The sequence below is a fragment of the Pteropus vampyrus genome, unplaced genomic scaffold (assembly GCF_000151845.1).
Source record: "Pteropus vampyrus isolate Shadow unplaced genomic scaffold, Pvam_2.0 Scaffold115, whole genome shotgun sequence".
Taxonomy (NCBI): Eukaryota; Metazoa; Chordata; class Mammalia; order Chiroptera; family Pteropodidae; genus Pteropus; species Pteropus vampyrus.
Genome location: NW_011888896.1, coordinates 900,961 through 922,648, shown reverse-complemented (window position 1 = coordinate 922,648; position 21,688 = coordinate 900,961). Strand labels below are relative to the sequence as shown.

Below are 21,688 nucleotides of genomic sequence, written 5' to 3'. Positions count from 1 at the left end.
ATACCAGGAGCGTTTTGGCCTCAGCACCAAGAATTTAATTTGAGATGAATAAACAAAGGCATTTTAGCGCCTACTCTGAGATGGAGTTGTTTGATGGCATAATTGTAGAAAAAAAGTAATCTGCTGGAATTAGGTAAATTAGAGGAAGGACATATAGTGATACTTTTATATTATATTAACCCTATCTATGAAAAGAGACTTTGCTCTCAAATAATAAGCTGACTGATGCATAGCAACCAAGATCAAATAGAGTTGACCTTAATTCTAATATGTAATCTCTCACACAATATGCTGCAATGGATCTCTTCTGAAGGTAAAGCTGCTGGTAAGATATAATGCTCTATTTCTTTACTCACCTTCCACCCCTCTGGAATTACTAAATCTCCAACATATGGAGTCTACTCTCCTTCCAACTCCCAGACCTATGATAGGAGACAATATGCCTTACAAGACCAATACTTAGAGTTCTCAATTTACCTTTGCTTATAGCCTAATACATAATCCTAGTAATTAGGCTTTTATCTCATTCTTGAACCTTCGTTCCTCTGCTATGCTTCTGCAAGTTTCTCAGTTCTAACTTGATATTTTCCTTAAGCCATTTCCCAAGCCTTTGTTCTAGCAATCTAACCTAATCTTGTTCTTGTTCTTAAGACTACTTCGGCATAGTGCCTAGCTTTTGATATCTGATGACAGATCACATTAATAGCAGCTTGCTATCTCAACCTGACCTAGTTTCAATGTTGCTAAACTTTTCATACCCTTCTCCCATGTGTATGAATAAATAATTGTACAAATTACACAAATGGTCAGTTGGTACTAACCACATGGATAGAGAACAGAGCTTACACTATTCACTGGATATGAAGCTATTTACCAGAGTGACCATCCTTTGCTAGTTTCTAGCACTATAAACATTCTGTTTCCTGCACTGTTCCAGTAGCCAAGTCCAAATTCTTTCCTAGCCTAACCAATTTTGTTTTAATTAATATTCTATTTTTCTATGAATCTCAAGATGAAATGTATGTTGAAGTTCCAATTTGACTGATATTCTAAAAACTATAAACATTATCAGAAAGTTGAGCTCATTGGAAAGCACCTTGAAGAAACTAGGAACATGAATTAGGGAGGTGTAAAAAAGTAGATAATACCTTATTTACATAAGGAAAACACGAGGTAAACAGGTAAGAATGAACAAGGGACTGAAGATAAAGGTGAAGAAACTGAATCAGCTGAAGTGTACTATTTATGAGAATGAGCAAAAAAAAAACATTGAAAAGGTAAACTAAAACAAATTATAAAAAGCCCACAAATTAGTGAAATCTATAGCCTCTATTATGCTCTTTCACCTAGACTCTGGATACCTTTCTACATACTCTTGTCATTTGTCCATGACATTTCACTACCTAGAAAACTTAGACTAATGGGTATAAGATTTCACTCTTTACTTTCTTCTTTATATCATAAATTAAAAAATTAAATAATCATCCTAACATTTGGTTGCCCACTAGCCTATACAAAAGTTTAAATAACAAATGCAATTTGTTAATTCTAAGTAATTTTATAGGTATAACTCCATATATGGTATTAAAATGTATAACGAGACTTTTTTTCTTGCCAAAGTCATTTTAAGCACTCAAGTAAAAATTAATATGTCCATCAACAAACCTGTCCAACTTCAGTTTCCACAATTCCTCTCATAAATTTCTTAGTATAATTAGGATAATTTCCTTTCCATTCACACATGTACCAAGCTAATTATCACCTCCACAGCTTTGTTCATGTAATTTTTTTTAAAGTTTTACCCTTGATCTTTTCTTTTTTGACATTCAATGTTTATAAGTTCCATCATACATATGGTGCTTAATTATATAGACACATTCATCATTCATTATTCCATTACTTCATCTAAGCGAGAAATTCCTAAAGAACAAAAGATTCTACTCTTCTTGATTTTCCCATAGTATGCTGAGGTGAAAAAAAGCACAGAAGTTAGAGTATAGATCTTGAAATTTAAAACCAAGTTTCAACACTCATAAGAAAAATCTATATGAATTTTTATAAGTGGGATAAATCAATGTTCTAAGGATGGGGAAATCATCAATTGTCTTTAAAGGCTTTGGATATTCTTTCCATTTGTCAACTCTCAGAAACTTTCTACACCAGATTTTTTATTAAACCATCAATCTTAAAATTTTAAAATGAACGAAAAAACTGTAAAATCGTCAAAAATTTGGAGATAAATAATACATCATTTGTACATGTGAGAGAAGTTTGCATGTTGGTTAATTTTGAATTTGAGTATTATAAATACAAATTTTAGAATGACATTTAAATCTGAAGCACAACAATAATCAAACTACACTATGAAGATTCTTAAGATATTGGGCTTTTTATTTTCAGTACAATATTACTTAAATAACAAAAATTCTGCAATGCCAAAGTGATTGTGAGGGTAGACATACAGAACAATGGAATATAAATTAGAGCCCAGAAATAAAATATGGTCAAATGAATTCTGACAAGGTACCAAGATAATTCAATAGAAGGATGAGGGTTTTTTTTTTTCCTTCAAAAAATGGTGCCGAACAACTGGTTATCCACATATAAAATGATGATGAAACCTTATCTCATACTATAGAAAACTAGCTCAACATAAGGCATAGGCCTAAATTTAACAGCTAAAATTATAAAATTCTTAGAAAAAAATAGAAATAAATCTTTGAGCTGTTAGTTAGACAACAATTTTCTTAGATGTGACATAAAAACTATGAGTGACAAAAACAAAAGATAAATTGGATTTCATCAAAATCAAATAATTTTGTGCCTCAAAGAATACCATTAAGGAAGTGAAAAGACAATTGGCATAATGGTAAACATATTTTCGAATTATATATGTGATGAATCTTGCATCAAGAATACTTAAGAAATTCTTACGACTCAGTGATAAAAAGATAACCGATTATAAAATTATCACAGGATTTAAATACACAGTTCTCCAAAGGAAATAAATAAATGGCCAATGAATACATGAAAAGATTCTCAACATCACTAGTCAATAGGAACGCATATTAAAACCACAATAAAATACTAATCCATATCCACAAGGATGGCTATAATTAAAAAGATAGACAATAACAAGTGTTGGTGAGGATTTGAAGAAATTAGAACTTTCATGTATTGATAATGTATTTCATGTATTGAATGCAAAATGGTGCAGCTGCCACAGAAAACAATTTGGCAGCTCCTCAAAAAGTAAAATGTAAAATTACCATATTATGAGTAATTCTACTAGCAGGCATATACCCAAGAAAAATAAAAAATATGTCCACACAAATATTTGTACATGAATGTCTATAGCAGCTTAATTAATAATAGTCATAAATTGGAACAACCCAACTAATGAATGGATTAAAAATTTGAGTACTTTCATACAATAATTATTCAACCACAAAAATTAAGTACTGACATGTTATAGCATAGATGAATCTTGAAAACATTATGCTAAGTGAATGAAGACAAATTCAAAAGATCATATATTTTATTATCCCATTTATATTAAATGCCGAGAACAGGCAAATTTATAAAGATAGAAAATAGATTAATGGTTGCCAAGACCTATAGGGAGTACTGGTAATAGGTAGAGGATTTCTTCTGTAGGTGATAAAAATGTTCTGGAATTAGATAGTGGTAATGGTTGCAAAGTTAGTGAATATACTAAAAACCACTAAATTGTATACTTAACATAGATTAACTTTGTGTTATGCAAGTTTGATCTCAGTAAGAGACATTACAAAAAATATTGTAGAGTTGACAATTTCAGTAGTGCATGTCAGAGTTATAATGAATTGTCAAAAATGTAAAGTATCAAAATTAATTAACAGAAAGATGATAAAATCATTACAATTTTTCAGGTATTTTAGGATTTAAATTTTCAAAAATCTATAACTTTTTTTAGTGTTCATGAAAATTAACAATGTAATCAAGAAGCCAAATAAATATACAAAATTTTTTTAGCATTTGATAAAACTGAAGATGAAAATAATTAAAATGTGCAAAAAAATCCGACATTTATCATTAACTATAACACTTCTAGAACTTTTATTTAAACTTATTAACATTTTCTCATTTAAAAAAAAAGTGCAGCTTGCTCCCAGCATTCATTTAGCATCATGCTTAGGAATGCTACATTTTCTTGGATTTAACATTTTTAGCAATCAAACTACTAAAAACAGAATGCTATAAACAGAATGATGCCATTTGTTTCCAAAGACTATCAATATACTGGAGTGATGTGAAATTAATAATACAAGTGAGATCTTCTGCGGCAAACTTTGCTTAGGCTAGGACTGTAATCTGTGACTTATCTAGGGATAAATACTGCAGCCACAAGTACCACTGGCAGTATTCATGGGGCAAACAGGAAATGGATTAATAGAATTATAATGTTTTCTCTCTTATGGAATCCTAAATATACATTATTTTGTAGCATTTAAGTAGTCATAATGAATCAAGTTTCAAACTAGATTATTTATTACAGAAACTGACAAAAACATTTTAAAAAACTGAGATAAAATGCTATTAGAGTCTACCTGTGGGGGGACGGGGGGAAAGTACTGACAATTATTAGGCCCATATTCTCCAAAATACAGATTAGTTACTGACTCAAATCTCAAGAAGTAATGTACAACATAAAGACTGCTCATGGTTATGGTAGGAAAAAGAAACACATGTAATAACATTTACACTTAAAATTAAATTATAAAACTGCATTGGTTACTTAATAGAAAAAAAATATGGAGAGTCAATCCACATCCAGGACTAGTAGAATACAAATTTGAATCATTTCTGAAGTTTAAAAAAGCAAAATGGAAGTTTTTTTTTGTTTTTTTTTTTTTTTTTAAGTCTTTTGGAAAATGAGAAAGATTTACCAAGAAAGTTAAAATTGATCAGGTCAAAATTTAATGGAAGGCAAGATCCCAGAGAGGTAAGCCCAATATTCAAAGTTGCTTTTGTTCTGAGAATATCTGCAGATCAGGAAGAAACAACTTATAAAACTAAACTGTAGCTTTGGTGGCTCAAGAGGTCAAGAGTCAAAAATCAAGGCCCGTGTCCAAGGAGAGGACACTGCCCACATTCAACTGGAAACTCAAAGGGCTACCCCATGAAATATAAATGAACAGCCCTAAACAAAAATGAAACCTGGATAATCCATAAAACCTCAAATTTGAACTTTCAGGTAGCCCAATACCGGTGGTATTCCCTACTACCTGGTGATAGCAAGTGAAAATACTATCTGGAAGAAAGTATATTCATTCTAGAGTTCAAAATCCCCACAAATACTATTTAAAACACAGTGAGCAGCACACAAGACTCAAGTTATTAAAATTAATAGATTGATAGAGACTAGAGAATTATTCTGCTTACTATGTTTAAAGAATGAAAAGTTTGACATATCTACAGAAAAAAAAAAGTGAAACATTTTAAAAAGAACCAAAAAGAACTTATAATACTGAAGAAGAAATCAATAGCTATTAAACCTTCCTTACAGCTGAATGTGACAATGTGACTAAATTGTGGCCACTGATATAATGTGAGGCATCATTTATGAACTTTGCCTTAAAAACATCTACAAGTGTCCTCCCTTCCTTCCTTTTCCATGATTGCTGGAGAGTACATGTGATGGCTGAGCAAAGACAGCCACTTTGGATCCTAAAGTGATCTTTGAATAGAAGATATGCACAGTGGAGCATAAAATTAAAGGAGTCTGAGTCACTAAGTACTTCATGGAATAGTGCCATCACCATTCACTGTATACTTAGAGAGTTTTTCATGGGAGAACAAACTACTTAAGTTAGTATCATTTTAGATCTCCATTACTCAAAGTTGAATCTAACTTAAAATGACACCAATATGGTAGTTGGAAGTGGGATACTACAAATAAAAGAATGTATGATATATGACACTACCTTAGTGCAGATATTGGAAGACAGGTGGCAAGAACTCAAGATATTGTAGATTAAAGAGTTGGTGACTCTTGTTATTATGGCCCCAAGACATTTTCATTTTGAAAGGCAGACTACATGATGACTGAAGCTACAGTGTTAGAGAAAACTATATAACAAATTCTGAATTTAAGTGTTAGATGTCTCTTGTTGCTTTAAGTCTTAGGAGAAAAATAAAATTGGCTATAGCTAGCCAGCATAAAATCAGAGATGGAAATAGAATATACTTTTGATAAGGCAGGTAATTTCATCTTAAATCTGCAATTTAAGGTTACTGATAATCTAGTCATTGGAGCCTTGGATAGATGAAAATTTAGCAGTTCTGCTCCTCAAACTGAAGCAGTTTCAATAGGAGACTTCAAAGTGGAAATATTGATATCCTAAGCTGTAAACGTCTGTAGGCAAAGACAAGATTAAGGATTTTGCCTTCCCTCCAAACCCATTGCTTCAGAATCCACCCATAACAGATACTATTAATTTGAAAGAGAGGAAAATGGGTACAGCGCAAAAGCTGGTAAGTGAAAGAACACACTCTTCAGAAATATAAGATATATCTAGACAAGATCTTTTCAGTTCCTTAAACACAGAACCCACTGAAATCAGAAAAATCAAAAGGCTACTAAGTTTTTGGAGAAAGTGTATAGCCAAACAAATTAAAATCTGGTTTGAAAATGCCTGTTGTTCTTCAATCTCTAAAGCAACCTACAGGTCCTGAAATCTATTAAGCTATGAAACTGGACAGATAAAATCTTTTCGAAGGGAAGATTCAGAAGATTTTTGAAATGTGATAATTCTAATGTGAAAGAAGGAAATGTTCACTGTTCCTATCAGATGGATTGGGTAACAGCTATGGGGGCAGTGACAACTATATTTCTCATTCCCCTTTTCCAAATGGGAAGATTTTAATACGATTATTCTGTTTTTATGCCACCAATACACTGGCTATGTAGAGGGCATACTTTATATTTTAACTTACAGGTTGCTAGATCATGAAGTGTTACATCTTGTTTCAAAGAAGATTGGTCATACACTAGTATACCAACTGGAATTAAGTTCAGCTTGGTAATGACATATCCAATTCCATTGGTTTCTACTCTGATTTTTACTATTTCTTTTCTTCTTCTTTGTATTTAATTTGCTCTTCTCTTTCTAGTGTTCTAAAGTAAAAATTTAGATAATTGTTTTCAGACCTTCTTTTCTAATATATGCAATTAGTGCTATTAATGTCCTTCTAATTATTGCTTTCACTACATCCCACAATAGCAATAGAAAACTAATACATGAAGCAACACATAACTAGTTGCAAGAAAAGCTGGAAAATGTAGATTTGGGGCAGATAAAATATTAGGGTTCTATTACTGAGAAAGAAAGAGAGAAAAGACATTGGGAAGCAACCATCACTAATTGCCACATCCAAAGAATGCTGGAATTTTCGCTGAATATAGCAGTGGCATAAGCTTTTAGGTTTGCCTCCTTTGGTAGAGATTTGTATTCTGTGCTTGGGAAGGATATGTGCAAATGTTTGAAATCGTCTTTCAATATCCATTATACCCATCTTCTACAACAAACTAACCCCATGTTTTAGTTGGGCATATGCCTGGTCAGAATGAGACTGTTTCTGAGCCTCCTGTAGCCGTATGCCTAATTTGTGCCCAACCAGATACAAGCAGAATATTCAATGTCCGTTTCTAAGAACTTCACATAAAGTGAACACATTTGCTCAGTCCTTTTTTATCCCTTCTTCCTTTATGCTAGTTACGATAAAGACATAAAGGGTGGAGCTGGCAAAGCCATCATAGACCATGAGATGACCTTGGAAATAAATGCCTTGCGTGGTAGAGCAACTAGATAGAAAGGGTGAAAAACTCTGAGAATGTTATACCATACCATGGCTACTATATCAGCTATGTGCTGTCTAGCTCCGGACTTTTATTATCAGAGAAAAACAAACTTCTGTTTTAAGTTCCTGCTATGAGGGGTCAATTACTACCAATTCTAACTAATGCCCTTCCTTACTACTCTTTTATTTATCTCATAAAACTTTTCATTTTAATTTTTATCAGTGTCTCTAGATATATATCTATGACATGTATGACAAAATTCTGCCTCAAACTATAACACTGGTGTGCCCATTTAAAGGTACATGTTTTGTGAACTATTATAATTAAGAGATTTAGAAGGAACTCTGTTAAATATGATGGCTAGATAAGTCCCATGAGCAACTGACATTAGACACAGAAATTCTAGATATTTAGTAAGAAAGCTTTATGTAGGGAGAATATATAATATTGGGCACCTCTGTGCTCTAAATTCATAGCCATGCATAACTACACTATGGAAATATGAGAATATACTATAAAAATGCAGAAATACATTTACGTTACTGCTGCTAATTGATAGGTTTATAAAAAGCATTCCTAATTTAAGTATTACTTTATAAGTATGTAGTTTAATGTTAAAAGAAATGATAAAATTCTATCTGATGAAGTAGATGTTTAGCAGAGGCTCTAAAACTTTTTGAGGACTCCTTTATACCCTAAAAATTACAAAGCCCCCAAAGAGTTGTTATGTATTTTATAACTTAACAATATTTACCACCTTAGAAATTAAAAATGTAAAATGTTTAAAATATTTATTAATTCATTTTTAAATAATACAACTGTTCTATGTTCACAGGAGGTATATAATTTTATAAAACAAAATTATATTTCTGAAGATAGCTAGTGAAAAGAGTAGGATTATTCTAATTTTTTGCAAATTTTCTTAATGTCTGCCTTAAAAGAAGGTAAATTTTCAAATTTGCTTATATATTCAATATCTTACAAGTCATGCAGCATCAGGAAAAGCTCTATGGTATGAGAGAATGACAGTAAAAAAAAAAGGTAATGTTACTATTATCAAAATTATTTTGGCATCGTGAATCCCTAAAAGTATTTCAAACACTCACAGTGGTCCCTAATTACACTCTGAGAACCACTATTGTTCAGAATAGCTATAGAGAAAAATCTCATAAAATTGAGCTGATTATAGGAAGTCCAGTAAAAAATACATGAAAATACTCAAAATTGTAATGAAATACAATTTAAAGACTATATCAAGGTGACAGAAGAGATTCTAAGGATGCATGTTCTCCACAATTTCCCTTGAGTAACGAGAAAAGAAAAAGAAACAAGAAAATATATTTAGAACATAATAAAAATGAGACTACTACCCTTAAAACCATTAGATATAATATTATTTACACAGAGAATAAAGGTATAATGTTGAATGTATTTATTAAGAAACAGAATTTGAGAGGATTATGCATTCGAATAAGTATAAAAACATTTTTAAAGTATACCTTAAAACTGCTGGGAAATCAGAAAAAGAAAATAAAGATAAAATAAGCATGATACAAAGTAGTAACTATTTAAAAAATTTAAAGAGACAATTTTAGTTGTATTCAAAGTTTGTTTACTAAACTGACTCAAAAATTCTTAAAATATGAATCACATAATAATGAAAAATGACCCAAAAATTGCTGCCAAAGATTTATACACTAAAAGGTCATAGGAATTTGGCAATTGTATGGGCAAGGCTTATTAAAATATTCAAATGATAACTAATTCCTATATTCCTTAAATTTTTCCAAAGCATAGGAAAAGGCGGGACACATCTTAAGACAGACCATTGTCCTGATATCAATACCTCAAAGAGGAGGCATAAAAAGAAAATGGTACAATCTCACTTATTATTACAGATGGAAAAAAGTTTACATAAGTATTAGCAATCTCAGTGAAGTGTTTCCCCTTCGAACAAAAAAACAATGAGTAAAGTTTGCTTTAAGAATGTAAACATGGTTCAAAGTAAGAAAATATATTGATTTATTTAATTACCTTAAAATATTAGGGAAAAAAGTTAAGACTATATAATATAGTCTGAAAAGGCATGTGATAATATTCAACAAATATGTGTGTTTTATATTTAATCCAGCATCTCAGTAATAACTTTCTTAACATGATGAAAAATACCTATCGGAAATTACAAAATCATTTTTAAGATGAAATAGGAGCATTAACATCAAAGTCAGAAATAATATAAGAATACTCACTTACCACTAATATTATTCTGAATTTATAACCTACTCAAGAAAACAAGAAAAGTAGCAAAAAGTACAATTGTTGGAAAAGAAGAGAAAAATTATTATTATCTAATGCAAACCTTGAAAATCTAACAGAATCAACTGTAAAATCAATTTAAATTCTTAAGATAGTGATGAGAAAAATCAATACACTTTTATAAATACACTGAAATTATAATTAAAATTTTTTTCAATGATCAATAAAACAAAAAAACTTTTAGAATAATCTTGTGTGCAAGACCTATGAGAATAAAACTAAACAAACTTAGTCAAAGCCATAAGAACTGAATAAGTGAAGATATATACATAGGACCTTAATGAGATGACTCAATATTGTCACAAGTCTATGCTCCCATAATCAGTTTCTAAATACCATTAAAAATACATATCTTTTATTGTACAAAATGATTTTAAACTTCATTTAAAGTAATAAAACACAAAAATAGCCAATAATAATAAAGTGGCTTGCCTTATCAAAAATCAACATCATTAAGCTAGAATATCAAAATGATATTATTTTTGATTAGATACAGGAATATCATATGTAATAAAGGTATTATTTTAAATATCAGTAAAATAATAGTTAACAAATAGTGTTAGGATCATTTAATTACTATATATAAATATAAAAACAAATTTTAGCCTTACTACAGCAACCCAAAACTAAAATAATCTGCAAATGGGATAATATTTAAAAGTAAAAAATAAAAACAGGAAAATGTTAGACTAAAAGGATTTATCTTTTTATAATCCTAGGGTTGGGAAGGAAATTTTTTAGAATTACATAAAGAATAGAAACCCCAACTACTCACTGATTTGACAACAATAGAATTAAAAGTTTCTAAAGAGCAAAAGACACTATAGATAAAATTAATACACAAATGATAAAATGAGAAAAACATGATAATCGCAAATTTCACTGAAATTATCCTTTCCAAATTAAATGAAATAAAACTACATATCAAGTCCATACCAACAGAACAATGAACAAAGGATATAAATGAATAAAAAAGAAAAGAAAGGCAAGTCACAAAGTAAGGAATAAAAGTAGTCAATACAAAAACAAGTTTACTTTCACTATGAATAAGTATGACGTAAATTAAACCTTCACGTTGCTTAATAAAACCTGTTGACTTATTAGTTTAGGCATTTCCAAAGGAGGAAGATACTTCCTCAAGATCATTTAGCTATTACAAAATGTTTAAAATTAATTTTTAAATTGTGACATGATATCAGAGAAGAGCAAATGAGCTAAAGAATGAGATTTAGAATAGTCTAAAAAGAGCATAATGGAAACAGAAATTTGTGAGCCAGTTTTTCTGCTTGGTACAACATTTAGGTTTCTCCTCTAAATCAGTTGCCCCAAAAGACAGAAACTTTGTATATGAAAGAGAACTAAGCAGAAAGGTACCAGGTAGATTTTTTTGCCTGTCCATGAAATAATTCAGGCAAGAATACTCCTTCTAGTCCACGGAAATGTGGACGTAGTGTCACTGTATACAGAATGAAAGATTACTTCCAAATTGTGTATCTTAACAAAAGGTTTATTGACATACTGCCAGTTGTCCTCTAACTGGTTCTAAAAGGTCAGATAGTATGCAGCTATGTGAGTGTTCAGATATGTGAACAGCTGAGGTGGAGCTATGATAATGAAAAATATTGTTATATTTTCAATAGATGAAAAGCCACTTCATTAAAGAATATTAAGATAATTTTTATTTATAATTTCATTTATATTTGTCTCATGACTCCTAGGAGAGAGACAATGTGTTGTATATCATTGATATTAAAGCTCTTAGGTCTGGACCAATAGACTGAAATTAATAAGGAAATGTTAAAAGATGCCAATAAAATTACCATATGATATAATTTATAAGGACATCCCTTTATAACTTTCTTAATTTCTGTCTCGAGTTTAAGTCACTTAATTTTCCTTAATTCGCCTCACTACAAAAAGTATGTTGTTGAGCATTACTATGAGTACTTTATAGTTCTTGTTCCTTTACATTTTCCAGATGTGTTATGTTACTAGGAAAATCCTCAGCTCAATTTTCTCCTTTTCCTAGTGATCTTTCATTTGACCTTGGTAACCCTGCCAGTTTTGCATCTCAGATTATGTATTAATCTAGCATCCACTTGCTGCTTTTCAAAACTAATTCTGCATTTGCATGGTTTCAAATCTTGCTTATCCACACCTATGGAACTAAACATAACAAACGGTGCTACAAGTTGCTTTTTCTGGCAAGGAGATACTAAGACAGGTGTGCGAAAAGTTTATTGGGACAGAGAAAGAAATACCATATGATTTCACTGATTTCATTTATATGTGAAAGGAACAAAAAGAACAAATTAATAAAAAACAGACTCACAAATATAGAGGACAATCTGGTGACAGCTGGAGGGGAGGGGAGTTGGGGGGCTGAGAAACTGGGGTGAAGAGTTAAAGAAGTACACATTAGTAGTTGATAGATGGTCAAGGAGATGGGGAGTACGGCATAGAGAATGCAGTTAGCATTAATATATTGGTTAGGTGGAGAGCCAGAGGAGAGGAAGAATAATTAGGGGGATTATTTTATAAACTATATAAATGTCTAACCAATGTATTGTATAATTGAAATTAATAAAATAAAATTAAAGAAAAAAAGTTTATTGGGAAATAACACCCATTAAAGAAAAATGGAGGAAGCAGATTAAGCAGAAAGAGCTAAAGTTTCTGCCAATCAACCAGGAGCTCTGGAGCAAAGTCTGTCTATCTGAAAGTACCACACTGAACAGAAATGGCCAGGTCCTAACACTGCCTTAATCAATAATTGGCTGGAGGGTGTCTAGACTAAGTGTAACCTCAACTTGAAAACAGAGGTGGACTCTGTAAAAACTAACAGCTGGAACTACCAGCTAACTGCACTCCTTGCATCTGAGCAGCAATAAATGATATCTGATATTATCTTTGTATGCTTCTGAACTAGGCTTATTCATCTCACTTCATCTTCTCCCTTTAGTATCAGTAACATCTTTGATTAAAGGCGACATGATTTATTTATTTTACTTTCACTGTCAGTGATGAGCAGAGGGCCTGATACCTATAAAGCTCATAATAAATATCTGTGAAATTTTGTTAAATGGCTAAATTTAGTCCCTTACATGTTGATTAGGTCATTAAGCTATGGCTTCACTTCTAAGCCATCATTATTGCTTCTTTGAATCCCAAAATAAGGCTGAATCAAACAGAAATTAAGTTAACCTTAGTCTCTGGTAGCCCTAGTATCTGCCCATGTATACTCTTTTGATAAATATCTCATAGTTCTACCTGACACTAAAAGCCACTATTTTCCAAAAGTCTGAATACTTAGAACTAACTCCAGTTCCTTTGGTCAGATCCATTAGATGTAAGAAACTGACTAAATTAGATTTGCACTTGTATATTCCTCTTAATTCCACACTTTATGTAATCAGTCCATACCCAGTGAGTTGTTCCTAGTTCTTCCTCCTCCCCCTGTGAGTTTCAGCATAGAACTTGCTTGATTTCAATTTTTAAGGCCTTCGAGTTTGTTACAGTGCTAAATACATTCTAAGTATTCAAAAAGATAACTATTTGAAACAAAGCACATTGCCGATGGGGCAAATGACTGTTAAACACTAACAAAGGGCAAGTTTTAGAGATGATATAAGATTGCCATTTCAAAGCAATTTTCTTAGAAATATGTAAGCTTAGAAAAACATACCAGAAGCTCACTGATAATAACGGTCAGTTTCCAGTACAAAGAAGCACTCTTACTTCACAGAACAATGAATTTTTTTAAATTAAAATATCTATCCATAAGTTTTTTTACACCTGACATAATGAAATTCCACATGTCCTGAATTTGATATAAGATCAACTTTCTCAATATTTTTTTAGTATCACTTACTGTTGAACTATACAAAGAAAGGAACAAAATTAGATTCAGTCTTTTGTGGCTTATAATATTATGGAAGTGATTATTCTCTTCCCCTGCCTCCATACATACCTGAATTTAATATAGGTGTAAAAAAAAAAAATCTCCTTAAATATGATTAGTTACTTGGATATATAAAATTAGGGTAACCTCACCCTGCCATGCAAACTGTGTTCTGCACAATTCTAGGGAATGTCACCCACACAGACTGTGATATAAATGCACTTGCACACGGTGCAATGCTATAGCCCTGAGTAAATTGAATCCTCTTTCCTCTCTTACTCACATTGGCCACCTGATAAATTGTCTCATTTTTCTAATAGTTACAAGAGAAGTAACCTCACCAAAGATAAACAGATGGCAAGGTAAACATAAAAAATGTTCATCATTATTATACATCATTAGAGAATTGCAAATTACAGCAACAGTGAGATACTATTACACACCTACTAGAATGGCCAAAATCCAGAACACTGACAACACCAAATGCCAGTGAAGATGTGGAGCACCAGGAACTCTCAATCATTGCCAATGGAAATGCAAAATGGTACAGTCACTTTGGAAGACAGTTTTGACAGGATTTTTATAAAACCAAACATACTCTTACCATATGATCCAGTATTCATGCACCTTGTATTTATCTAAACAAAATGAAATTTTACGTCCACACACAAATCTGCACATGAAAGTGTACAGCAACTTTGTTTATAATTGTCAAAACATGTAAGTAACCAAGATGTTCCACAATAGGTGAATGAATAAACAAACTGTAATACATTCAGACAATAAACTAGTGCTGAAAAGAAATGAGTGATTAAGTCATGAAAAGACATGGAAGAAACTGAAATATACATTACTAAGTGAAAGAGGTCAATTTGAAAAGGCTACATACAATTCCAACTATATGACATTCTAGAAAAGGAAAAACTATGGAGACAGTAAAAAAGTTGCTGGTTGCTAAGGGCTGATGGAGGGAGGGATGACTAGGCAGAGCTCAGAAGATTTTTAGGGTAATGAAACTATTCTGTACGATATTCTAATGGTGGATACATATTATGTATTTTTCAAAACCCACAGAATGTACAACACCAAGAGTGAAACCCTAATACAAAATATGGACTTTGAGTGATAATGAATTGTCAATTTAGGTTCATAGATTATGTGCCACTATGTGCAGGATGTTGATAGTGGGTGAGATTGTGCATATGTCAGAACAAGGAGTATATGGGAACTCTGTACTTTTCATTAATTTTGCTATGAACCTGAAAGTGCTCTAAAAAATAACATTTATTAACTAAAAAAGAAAGAACTGATAATCATGTGGAATGTGATACAAAAGAGGTTCCTTAAGACAATATTCTATATTTATGTTAGAAAAAATGGAGGTAAAATCTTTGTATCTACAATAAAAAAAATATTTTTTTGTTTTGTTATCTAAAACATGATTTCTGATTAGAAAAAAAGAGAAAACTGTCAGAAAGAAAGAAATAATCACCTAACATTCTAACACTTAAATAACCAATGTTGATATTTTTATGGCAATGCTGTCATGTGTTTTCCATGCATATGTATATAATTTAAAAGTTAGTTTATATTTCTGAACCCTTACTAAAAAATTGTAATATATTAAAAGACAAACAGTTCATCAGATTAAAAAAATAAAACTACAAACCTTCAGGAAAATATATTTAATAATTCATGGAAAGGGTTCACAAGAGGATTGTATCTGGGACATTTTTGTTCTGTTTTACAAAAACATGGCATGGTTTTAGTTATGAGAGAATAAATCTTTGGAAAGGAAAAATCAATAAAATATTCTAGAATTCAACCAAATTAGCAGTTCTAAAGTAAATCTAATATAGATGACTGCCATATTAGATTATGTCTGGTGTTTCCAATAGTTATCTTTTTGAATACTTAGAATGTATTTAGCACTTTTTAAGATTCCTTCCTCATTCTTTCCAAAAACTATACAATGCCATAAAGGAGTAGAAGAAGTGAACATTCAATGTGTTATAAGTGGTTCCAAGAAAAAGATCCCTTCCACAGATACTGGATTAGATTCTTTATTCATCTTGTTCCTCATTTTCTTTATAACTGGGGAGAATACATGCACCTTCTCCAGAAGATGAATCAAGACAAAGGGTGTGAAATTCCAATCTTCATTCCTTAAGGAAAGAGGGTTTGTTCAAGTTCTAAGAAAAAAATTAGACCAGGATTCTAGGAGGTGGGCTGTCAAAGACAAAGAACCACAACACATAGACTTGCTCTTTCTTTCCATGAGGTTGGACAGTAAAGGTTCCTGGCCATCACTCTTTCTAACTTCTTACATATTTTCTTTGCTTCTTAACGAAATATGACTAAACCAGCATAAGGAAGCTTCAGATGTGATGGTGTGGGGACAGGAGGAAAGAGAACAACTAGGCTGCCTCTGAGCTAAATATATAGTAAATTGTTTTCCTCTCTGAATCTTTCCTTTTGTCCTCAGTGGGTGTGACTTTCACACTGCATCTCTTCTAAAATTTACCTTTGCAATATAAGATATAAGTAAAAAAAGACTATTCAAGCCAACAAGGCGTAGATAAAAAGAATATCTCATAGTCTAGTTTAGGTTACTAAAATTTTGCAATGGAATTTTAGGCCAAAGCCCCAGTTAGAAACTGCTTTGTTTGCTATTACTCCCTGCACGTATATTTTCCTCAGTAATCTTTGAGAAAAAAGATTGACTATATCAAAGCAGACTTCAAATATTCTTGGGTACCCCAGTAAAATTCACCATAATAGTATCTAGATTCTCCTAAAACTCATTATAATGATAGACAAGTTTCCCTAAAATCTGATCTAATTATCACCATAATTCTATATTTATGTAGGCCTATTTTACAAGAGAAGCAACCATTCTTTGATCAACATTTGTAGGCCATGGATAAAAAATGCTCCTAGCAATTATCTAAGATTTTTAATTTCATCTATTCAGACCAAGTTTTTAAGATTCCTTCCTCATGGCTCCTGACTTTTGGTTGTGTATCTGGTAGTTTATATGGACTTCTGGCTTTGCGGCATAACATTTCCTAAATGAATATAACTTAACTCACTCCTCTGGCTCTTTCATTTTAGGTTACCATAAATATGGAGTTTTCAGACCATTGGACAAAACTCATTTCATCCCAAAACAGAAGCAGATTCAATCATTGATTACCTTTTCTAAATACTGAAACTTAAATTCTATTCTTGACTAATCCTTTCCATTACTATGCTCAGAGCATTTTTTTTTTTTTAATAAATTCACAGTATTAAATGCTGGTATTTCTCACCTCCTTTCTTTTTCCAACTCCCTAATACTTTCAATATTTCTTGGATCCTAGGTTCTCTTAATCACTCTATAGTATCAATTGTTCTCACTATAGTTTCTAATAAACCACACTCCAAGTCATTAAAGACCAGATATGTGAGTAGTAAAAATAATAAAATAGTATAGATATTTGAGTAGTAAAAATAACAGAAGAGTAGTACAGTTATGTGAGTAGTAAAAATAATAATAGTATTGATATATGATTAGCAAAAATAATAGAATAGCATATCAACTAAGTAAGCTGAAGAGGAGACTACAAATAAAACCAGCAGAAGATGGAACAACAATTTTATACAGAAGATTCGGAGATGAATTTTATAATTAAAATTCATTTCAGTTTAAGAAATTGAGCTGAACATACCTTCTATAATATTCTATGAATGGTAGCAATAAGCAATAAAAAAGAATAGGACAATGTACGTATTTCTACAATATGAACAGTTCTTAATAAATTACATTGGCAATGATGTCATTAGCAGAATTATAAATAACATCAAAGAACTTTAGAAAACTCCTTATAATGAATATATTTTACCAAAAGTTTCATAACATTGAAAACTCTTCTGAAGCCAAATTGTACAATGATATATTCTATGTAACTTTATAGATATTAAATAAAATAAACTTTGTAGTATGAATATTTTACTATTTTTGCACACATAATAGTAATTTGCCATAAGATAACCTATATCTGTACATATGGATATACGAATATGTGTATATTCAACAAATCTAAATTGGTTATCAGTACACAGCATATCCATATCCAAACTGATTATCAACTATATTCAGTGAAAGTCTTCTTTGTATAAAGCATATAAAAAAGCTTTTATATGCCTAAAATCAGTGAGTTTATACTCTACATCGAAGGCAAAAGATACTTCACATGAACTTTATAGCTTTATAAAGCACAATATCATCTGGAGCAAATAAATACAGTTGGCACTGAGTGCTCATGAGATAAAAGTTTTGAGTAGGATACATTTATCTTTTAAACCTGTTTTTATTCAATGGATAGCTTGTGAGATTTAAAGGCTTAAGAACATTCCTGTGCTATTTTTAGACCACATATCCTCAATTACATTGAAATCAGACTAATGACAGTCTGAACCTTTTCTGTAGACCCTCCTAATCACATTAATATAATGCAAATATTTGTAGCTCAAGCTACTCAGGAACAGGTCCACATATGAAGGTGTATATCACAAATACAGTGCTTTATAAATTTTAAAAAATTCACTCTTGTTAACTACACTACAATGTCATCTTCGTTTCTACTATTACTTAATATCAAATCAAAACAAAACCCTAAAGATTTAAAAAAGCACAAACTCTGGAGTCAGAAGACCTGGAGTTAAGTTCTAGAAATGTTGCTTAACTGTGTGGCTTTTGGTAACTTAACTAACACCTCTAAGTGCTAGTTTCTCTACTTACAGAAAAGAGATAAAAATATCTAACTTATGGTGTTGTGGAGAATAAATTACATACCATATGCGAAATATCTAGCACAGTGCCTGGTACATAGTAGACACTCAATAAATATAAGTTTCTTTCTATTACCATTGTCCTCAAAGCAGTGCATAATTTAGCATAAAACACTGAATAAATGTTATGCTATATGCTGAACTATCAGCCTTTAATAAACAAAATATATCTTAATGTTTTAAACTATTAAGAAGTAATTTTATATTATTATTAATATCTATTGCAATAATTAATAAGATAAATATGTATATACGCAAAGCATAAATTATAAAATAGCTGTGGTCTCAAAGTTCCATTTATACTACATTGTTATATGGCTTGCCTCACATCAAGAAAATCAAAAGCAGAATATTAACAATATAATGAAAGATATTTAAAATAGATTGAAGAAATCCTTACTAATGCTACATAAATTATAATTATAGTATCTTATATTTAAAGAAAAGTAATAAGCTAATTATACTTACATGTTTCCAGCGTGCAAGCTTTCCTGTTATATTAGTTTCAGGCTGAAAAAAGAGATCTTTAAAGAACTTATCTTCATATCTTTTGTGTATGTAAATCTGTTTTGTTTCATATTCATTAATAAATTTATCTTGATGTTTTTTATACAAAAACAGGGAGCTGAAATAACAGAAGAAAGTTGTAATGTAGGTTTAAAAAAAAAAACTCATGAGTTTACTTACATCTTAGAAAATATGGTGGTAAATTTAATGTAATATTTGTTCTCATATTATTATTATATAAAACTAGGCACTAATGTTTGCTTATTAACATTTATCAAGAAATAAATGAATGCTGAGAAATCTCTGGTTATATTAATTCACAAACAATTCTATACTTATATCTGGCTATGCATTTTATAATATAACAGTAGGGAGGATATCACTAAATTATCTAGAGAAATATATGGTAAACTCTGTGTTTTCTCTCCAGTGAAGAAAGTAACTTTTTATTTCCACCTAGGAAAATTACTGTATAGCAGTACTGTTCAACACAATATACTGTATGCCACAGAATGATTTTAAATTTTCTATTAATCACACTAAAAAGAGGTTAAAAGAAATAACAAATTACAAGTAGAATAAAGACAAAGAGATCCACGTCCAGACACCTCATAGTAAGACTGCTGAAACCCAAAAACAAAAAGAAAATCTTGGGGGGCGGGGGAGGAACAGGAGAAAAATTACTAGTCATGGACAAGAGAATCCCAATAAGATTAACTACTGACTTCTTATAAGAAAGGATGAAGGTTAGAACACAAAGCTATGGCATAGTCAAAGTGGTAGAAGGAAAAAAAAACATTTAAACCAATAATTTTATATTCAAGAAAAATTATCTTTCAAAACTGACGGTGAGAAGAGATGACGTTACCAAGATGGTGACATAGGCTATTCCTGATTTTACTCCCCGTCACAAGAAGAAAAACTAACAACTATTCGAGGACAAGACACCACTGAGCGAATCCTAGAACATGGGGGGCAAGGCTTACATACCCCTCTTGCACCACAGATACCAGGAAAGACTGCCTCAGAAGGGTAAGAGAAATGGTTAAACATTAACTACAATCCCCCATCCCAAGACAGTACAGCAACATGGCTTCTCCAGTAGGAAAAGAGAGCCCAGGAGTGATATCTAGCCCCCCAGTATTGTGAGTTGCTTCCTGCCAGTCCCTACTCTGGTAATGCTCAAATTTAGCAGGAAGGAAAGAAATGAAATAGAGAACAGGAAAATAACAGACAAGATAACCAAAAAACAAGAAGTTTCTTTGAAAAGGTAAACAAAATTGACAAATCTTTAGCTAGAATAAGCAAGGAAAAAAGAAAGAGGCCCAAATCAACAAAATTTTAAATGAAAAAGGAACCATTACAGCTGATACCAAGAAATACAAAGGATCAGGAGAGGCTAGCTACTATGAACAACTATATGCAAACAAACTGAACAAATTAAAAGAAAAGAAATATTCTTAGAAACATATAAACTGTATTTGTCCTTGCAACTGAGATGTACCTCCAGAAGACAGCATAGGTTTGGATTTTGCTTTTTAATTCAATTTACTACTCTGTGCCTTTTAATTGGTGAGTTCAGTCCATTAACATTTAGGGTTATTATAGATACATAAGGTTTTCCTATAGCCATTTTTCCTTTGTTTTCTGGTAGCTCAGTGTCACTATTGTTTCTTTGCCCTTGTGTTTCTGTCTGTTATTTTAGTTTTGTGGTATTCTATAATTTTTTCCTTTATTCCTTTTTTATGTTGTGTCTCAGTCCTGGATTTTTTGTGTATGGTTCCCATTAAACTTATGAAAAGAAAAGTTTCGAGAAACATGGCAGAGTGAGAGATGTCACCAGATCTCTCCCCTTGAAACAACAATAAGCTGAATATCTAAAGCTCAACAGAAAACACTCAAACTGCACACCAGTATGTCTGAGCATGAGATCTGCACATAAGAGCTACCACAGGTCAGAACCCCTGGGTATAAGGAGGTGGACTGGGAGAAATAAAGAAGCTACCTCTCGCAGCAGCTGGAGCTCCCTGTAGCAGGAAGGGGATGGGAGAAGAAGCGGCGAGGTCCCTGAACAGCCCTACCTGGGAGTACTTTGAGCTCCACACCACCGGCTGGGGGTAAGGCCCAGTCATCAGGGAAGAGAGCAGAGAAGTGGGATGGCAGAGAAACAACAGTTGATTTTCACCAGCCACAGTTGTAAAATCAAGGCTGAGCTGCAGTCCCGAAACCCTAACCCAGAGGGCCCCTCCTCCCATATCCTCCAAGACCAATTACCACGGAGTCCCAGG

At 31.8% G+C, this 21,688-nt stretch overlaps 1 protein-coding gene across 3 annotated transcripts in view; it reads right to left on the bottom strand.

The window, feature by feature from the left end:
• Nucleotides 1-21,688, bottom strand: part of LRRIQ3 (leucine rich repeats and IQ motif containing 3) — a 167,860-nt gene that overhangs the window by 70,051 nt on the left and 76,121 nt on the right. For all 3 annotated transcript variants that reach the window (XM_023533924.1, XM_011365695.2, XM_023533925.1), the window contains one exon: nt 19,362-19,518. In XM_023533924.1, the coding sequence (XP_023389692.1) occupies nt 19,362-19,518 (157 nt within the window). The remainder of the gene's footprint in view (nt 1-19,361; nt 19,519-21,688) is intronic.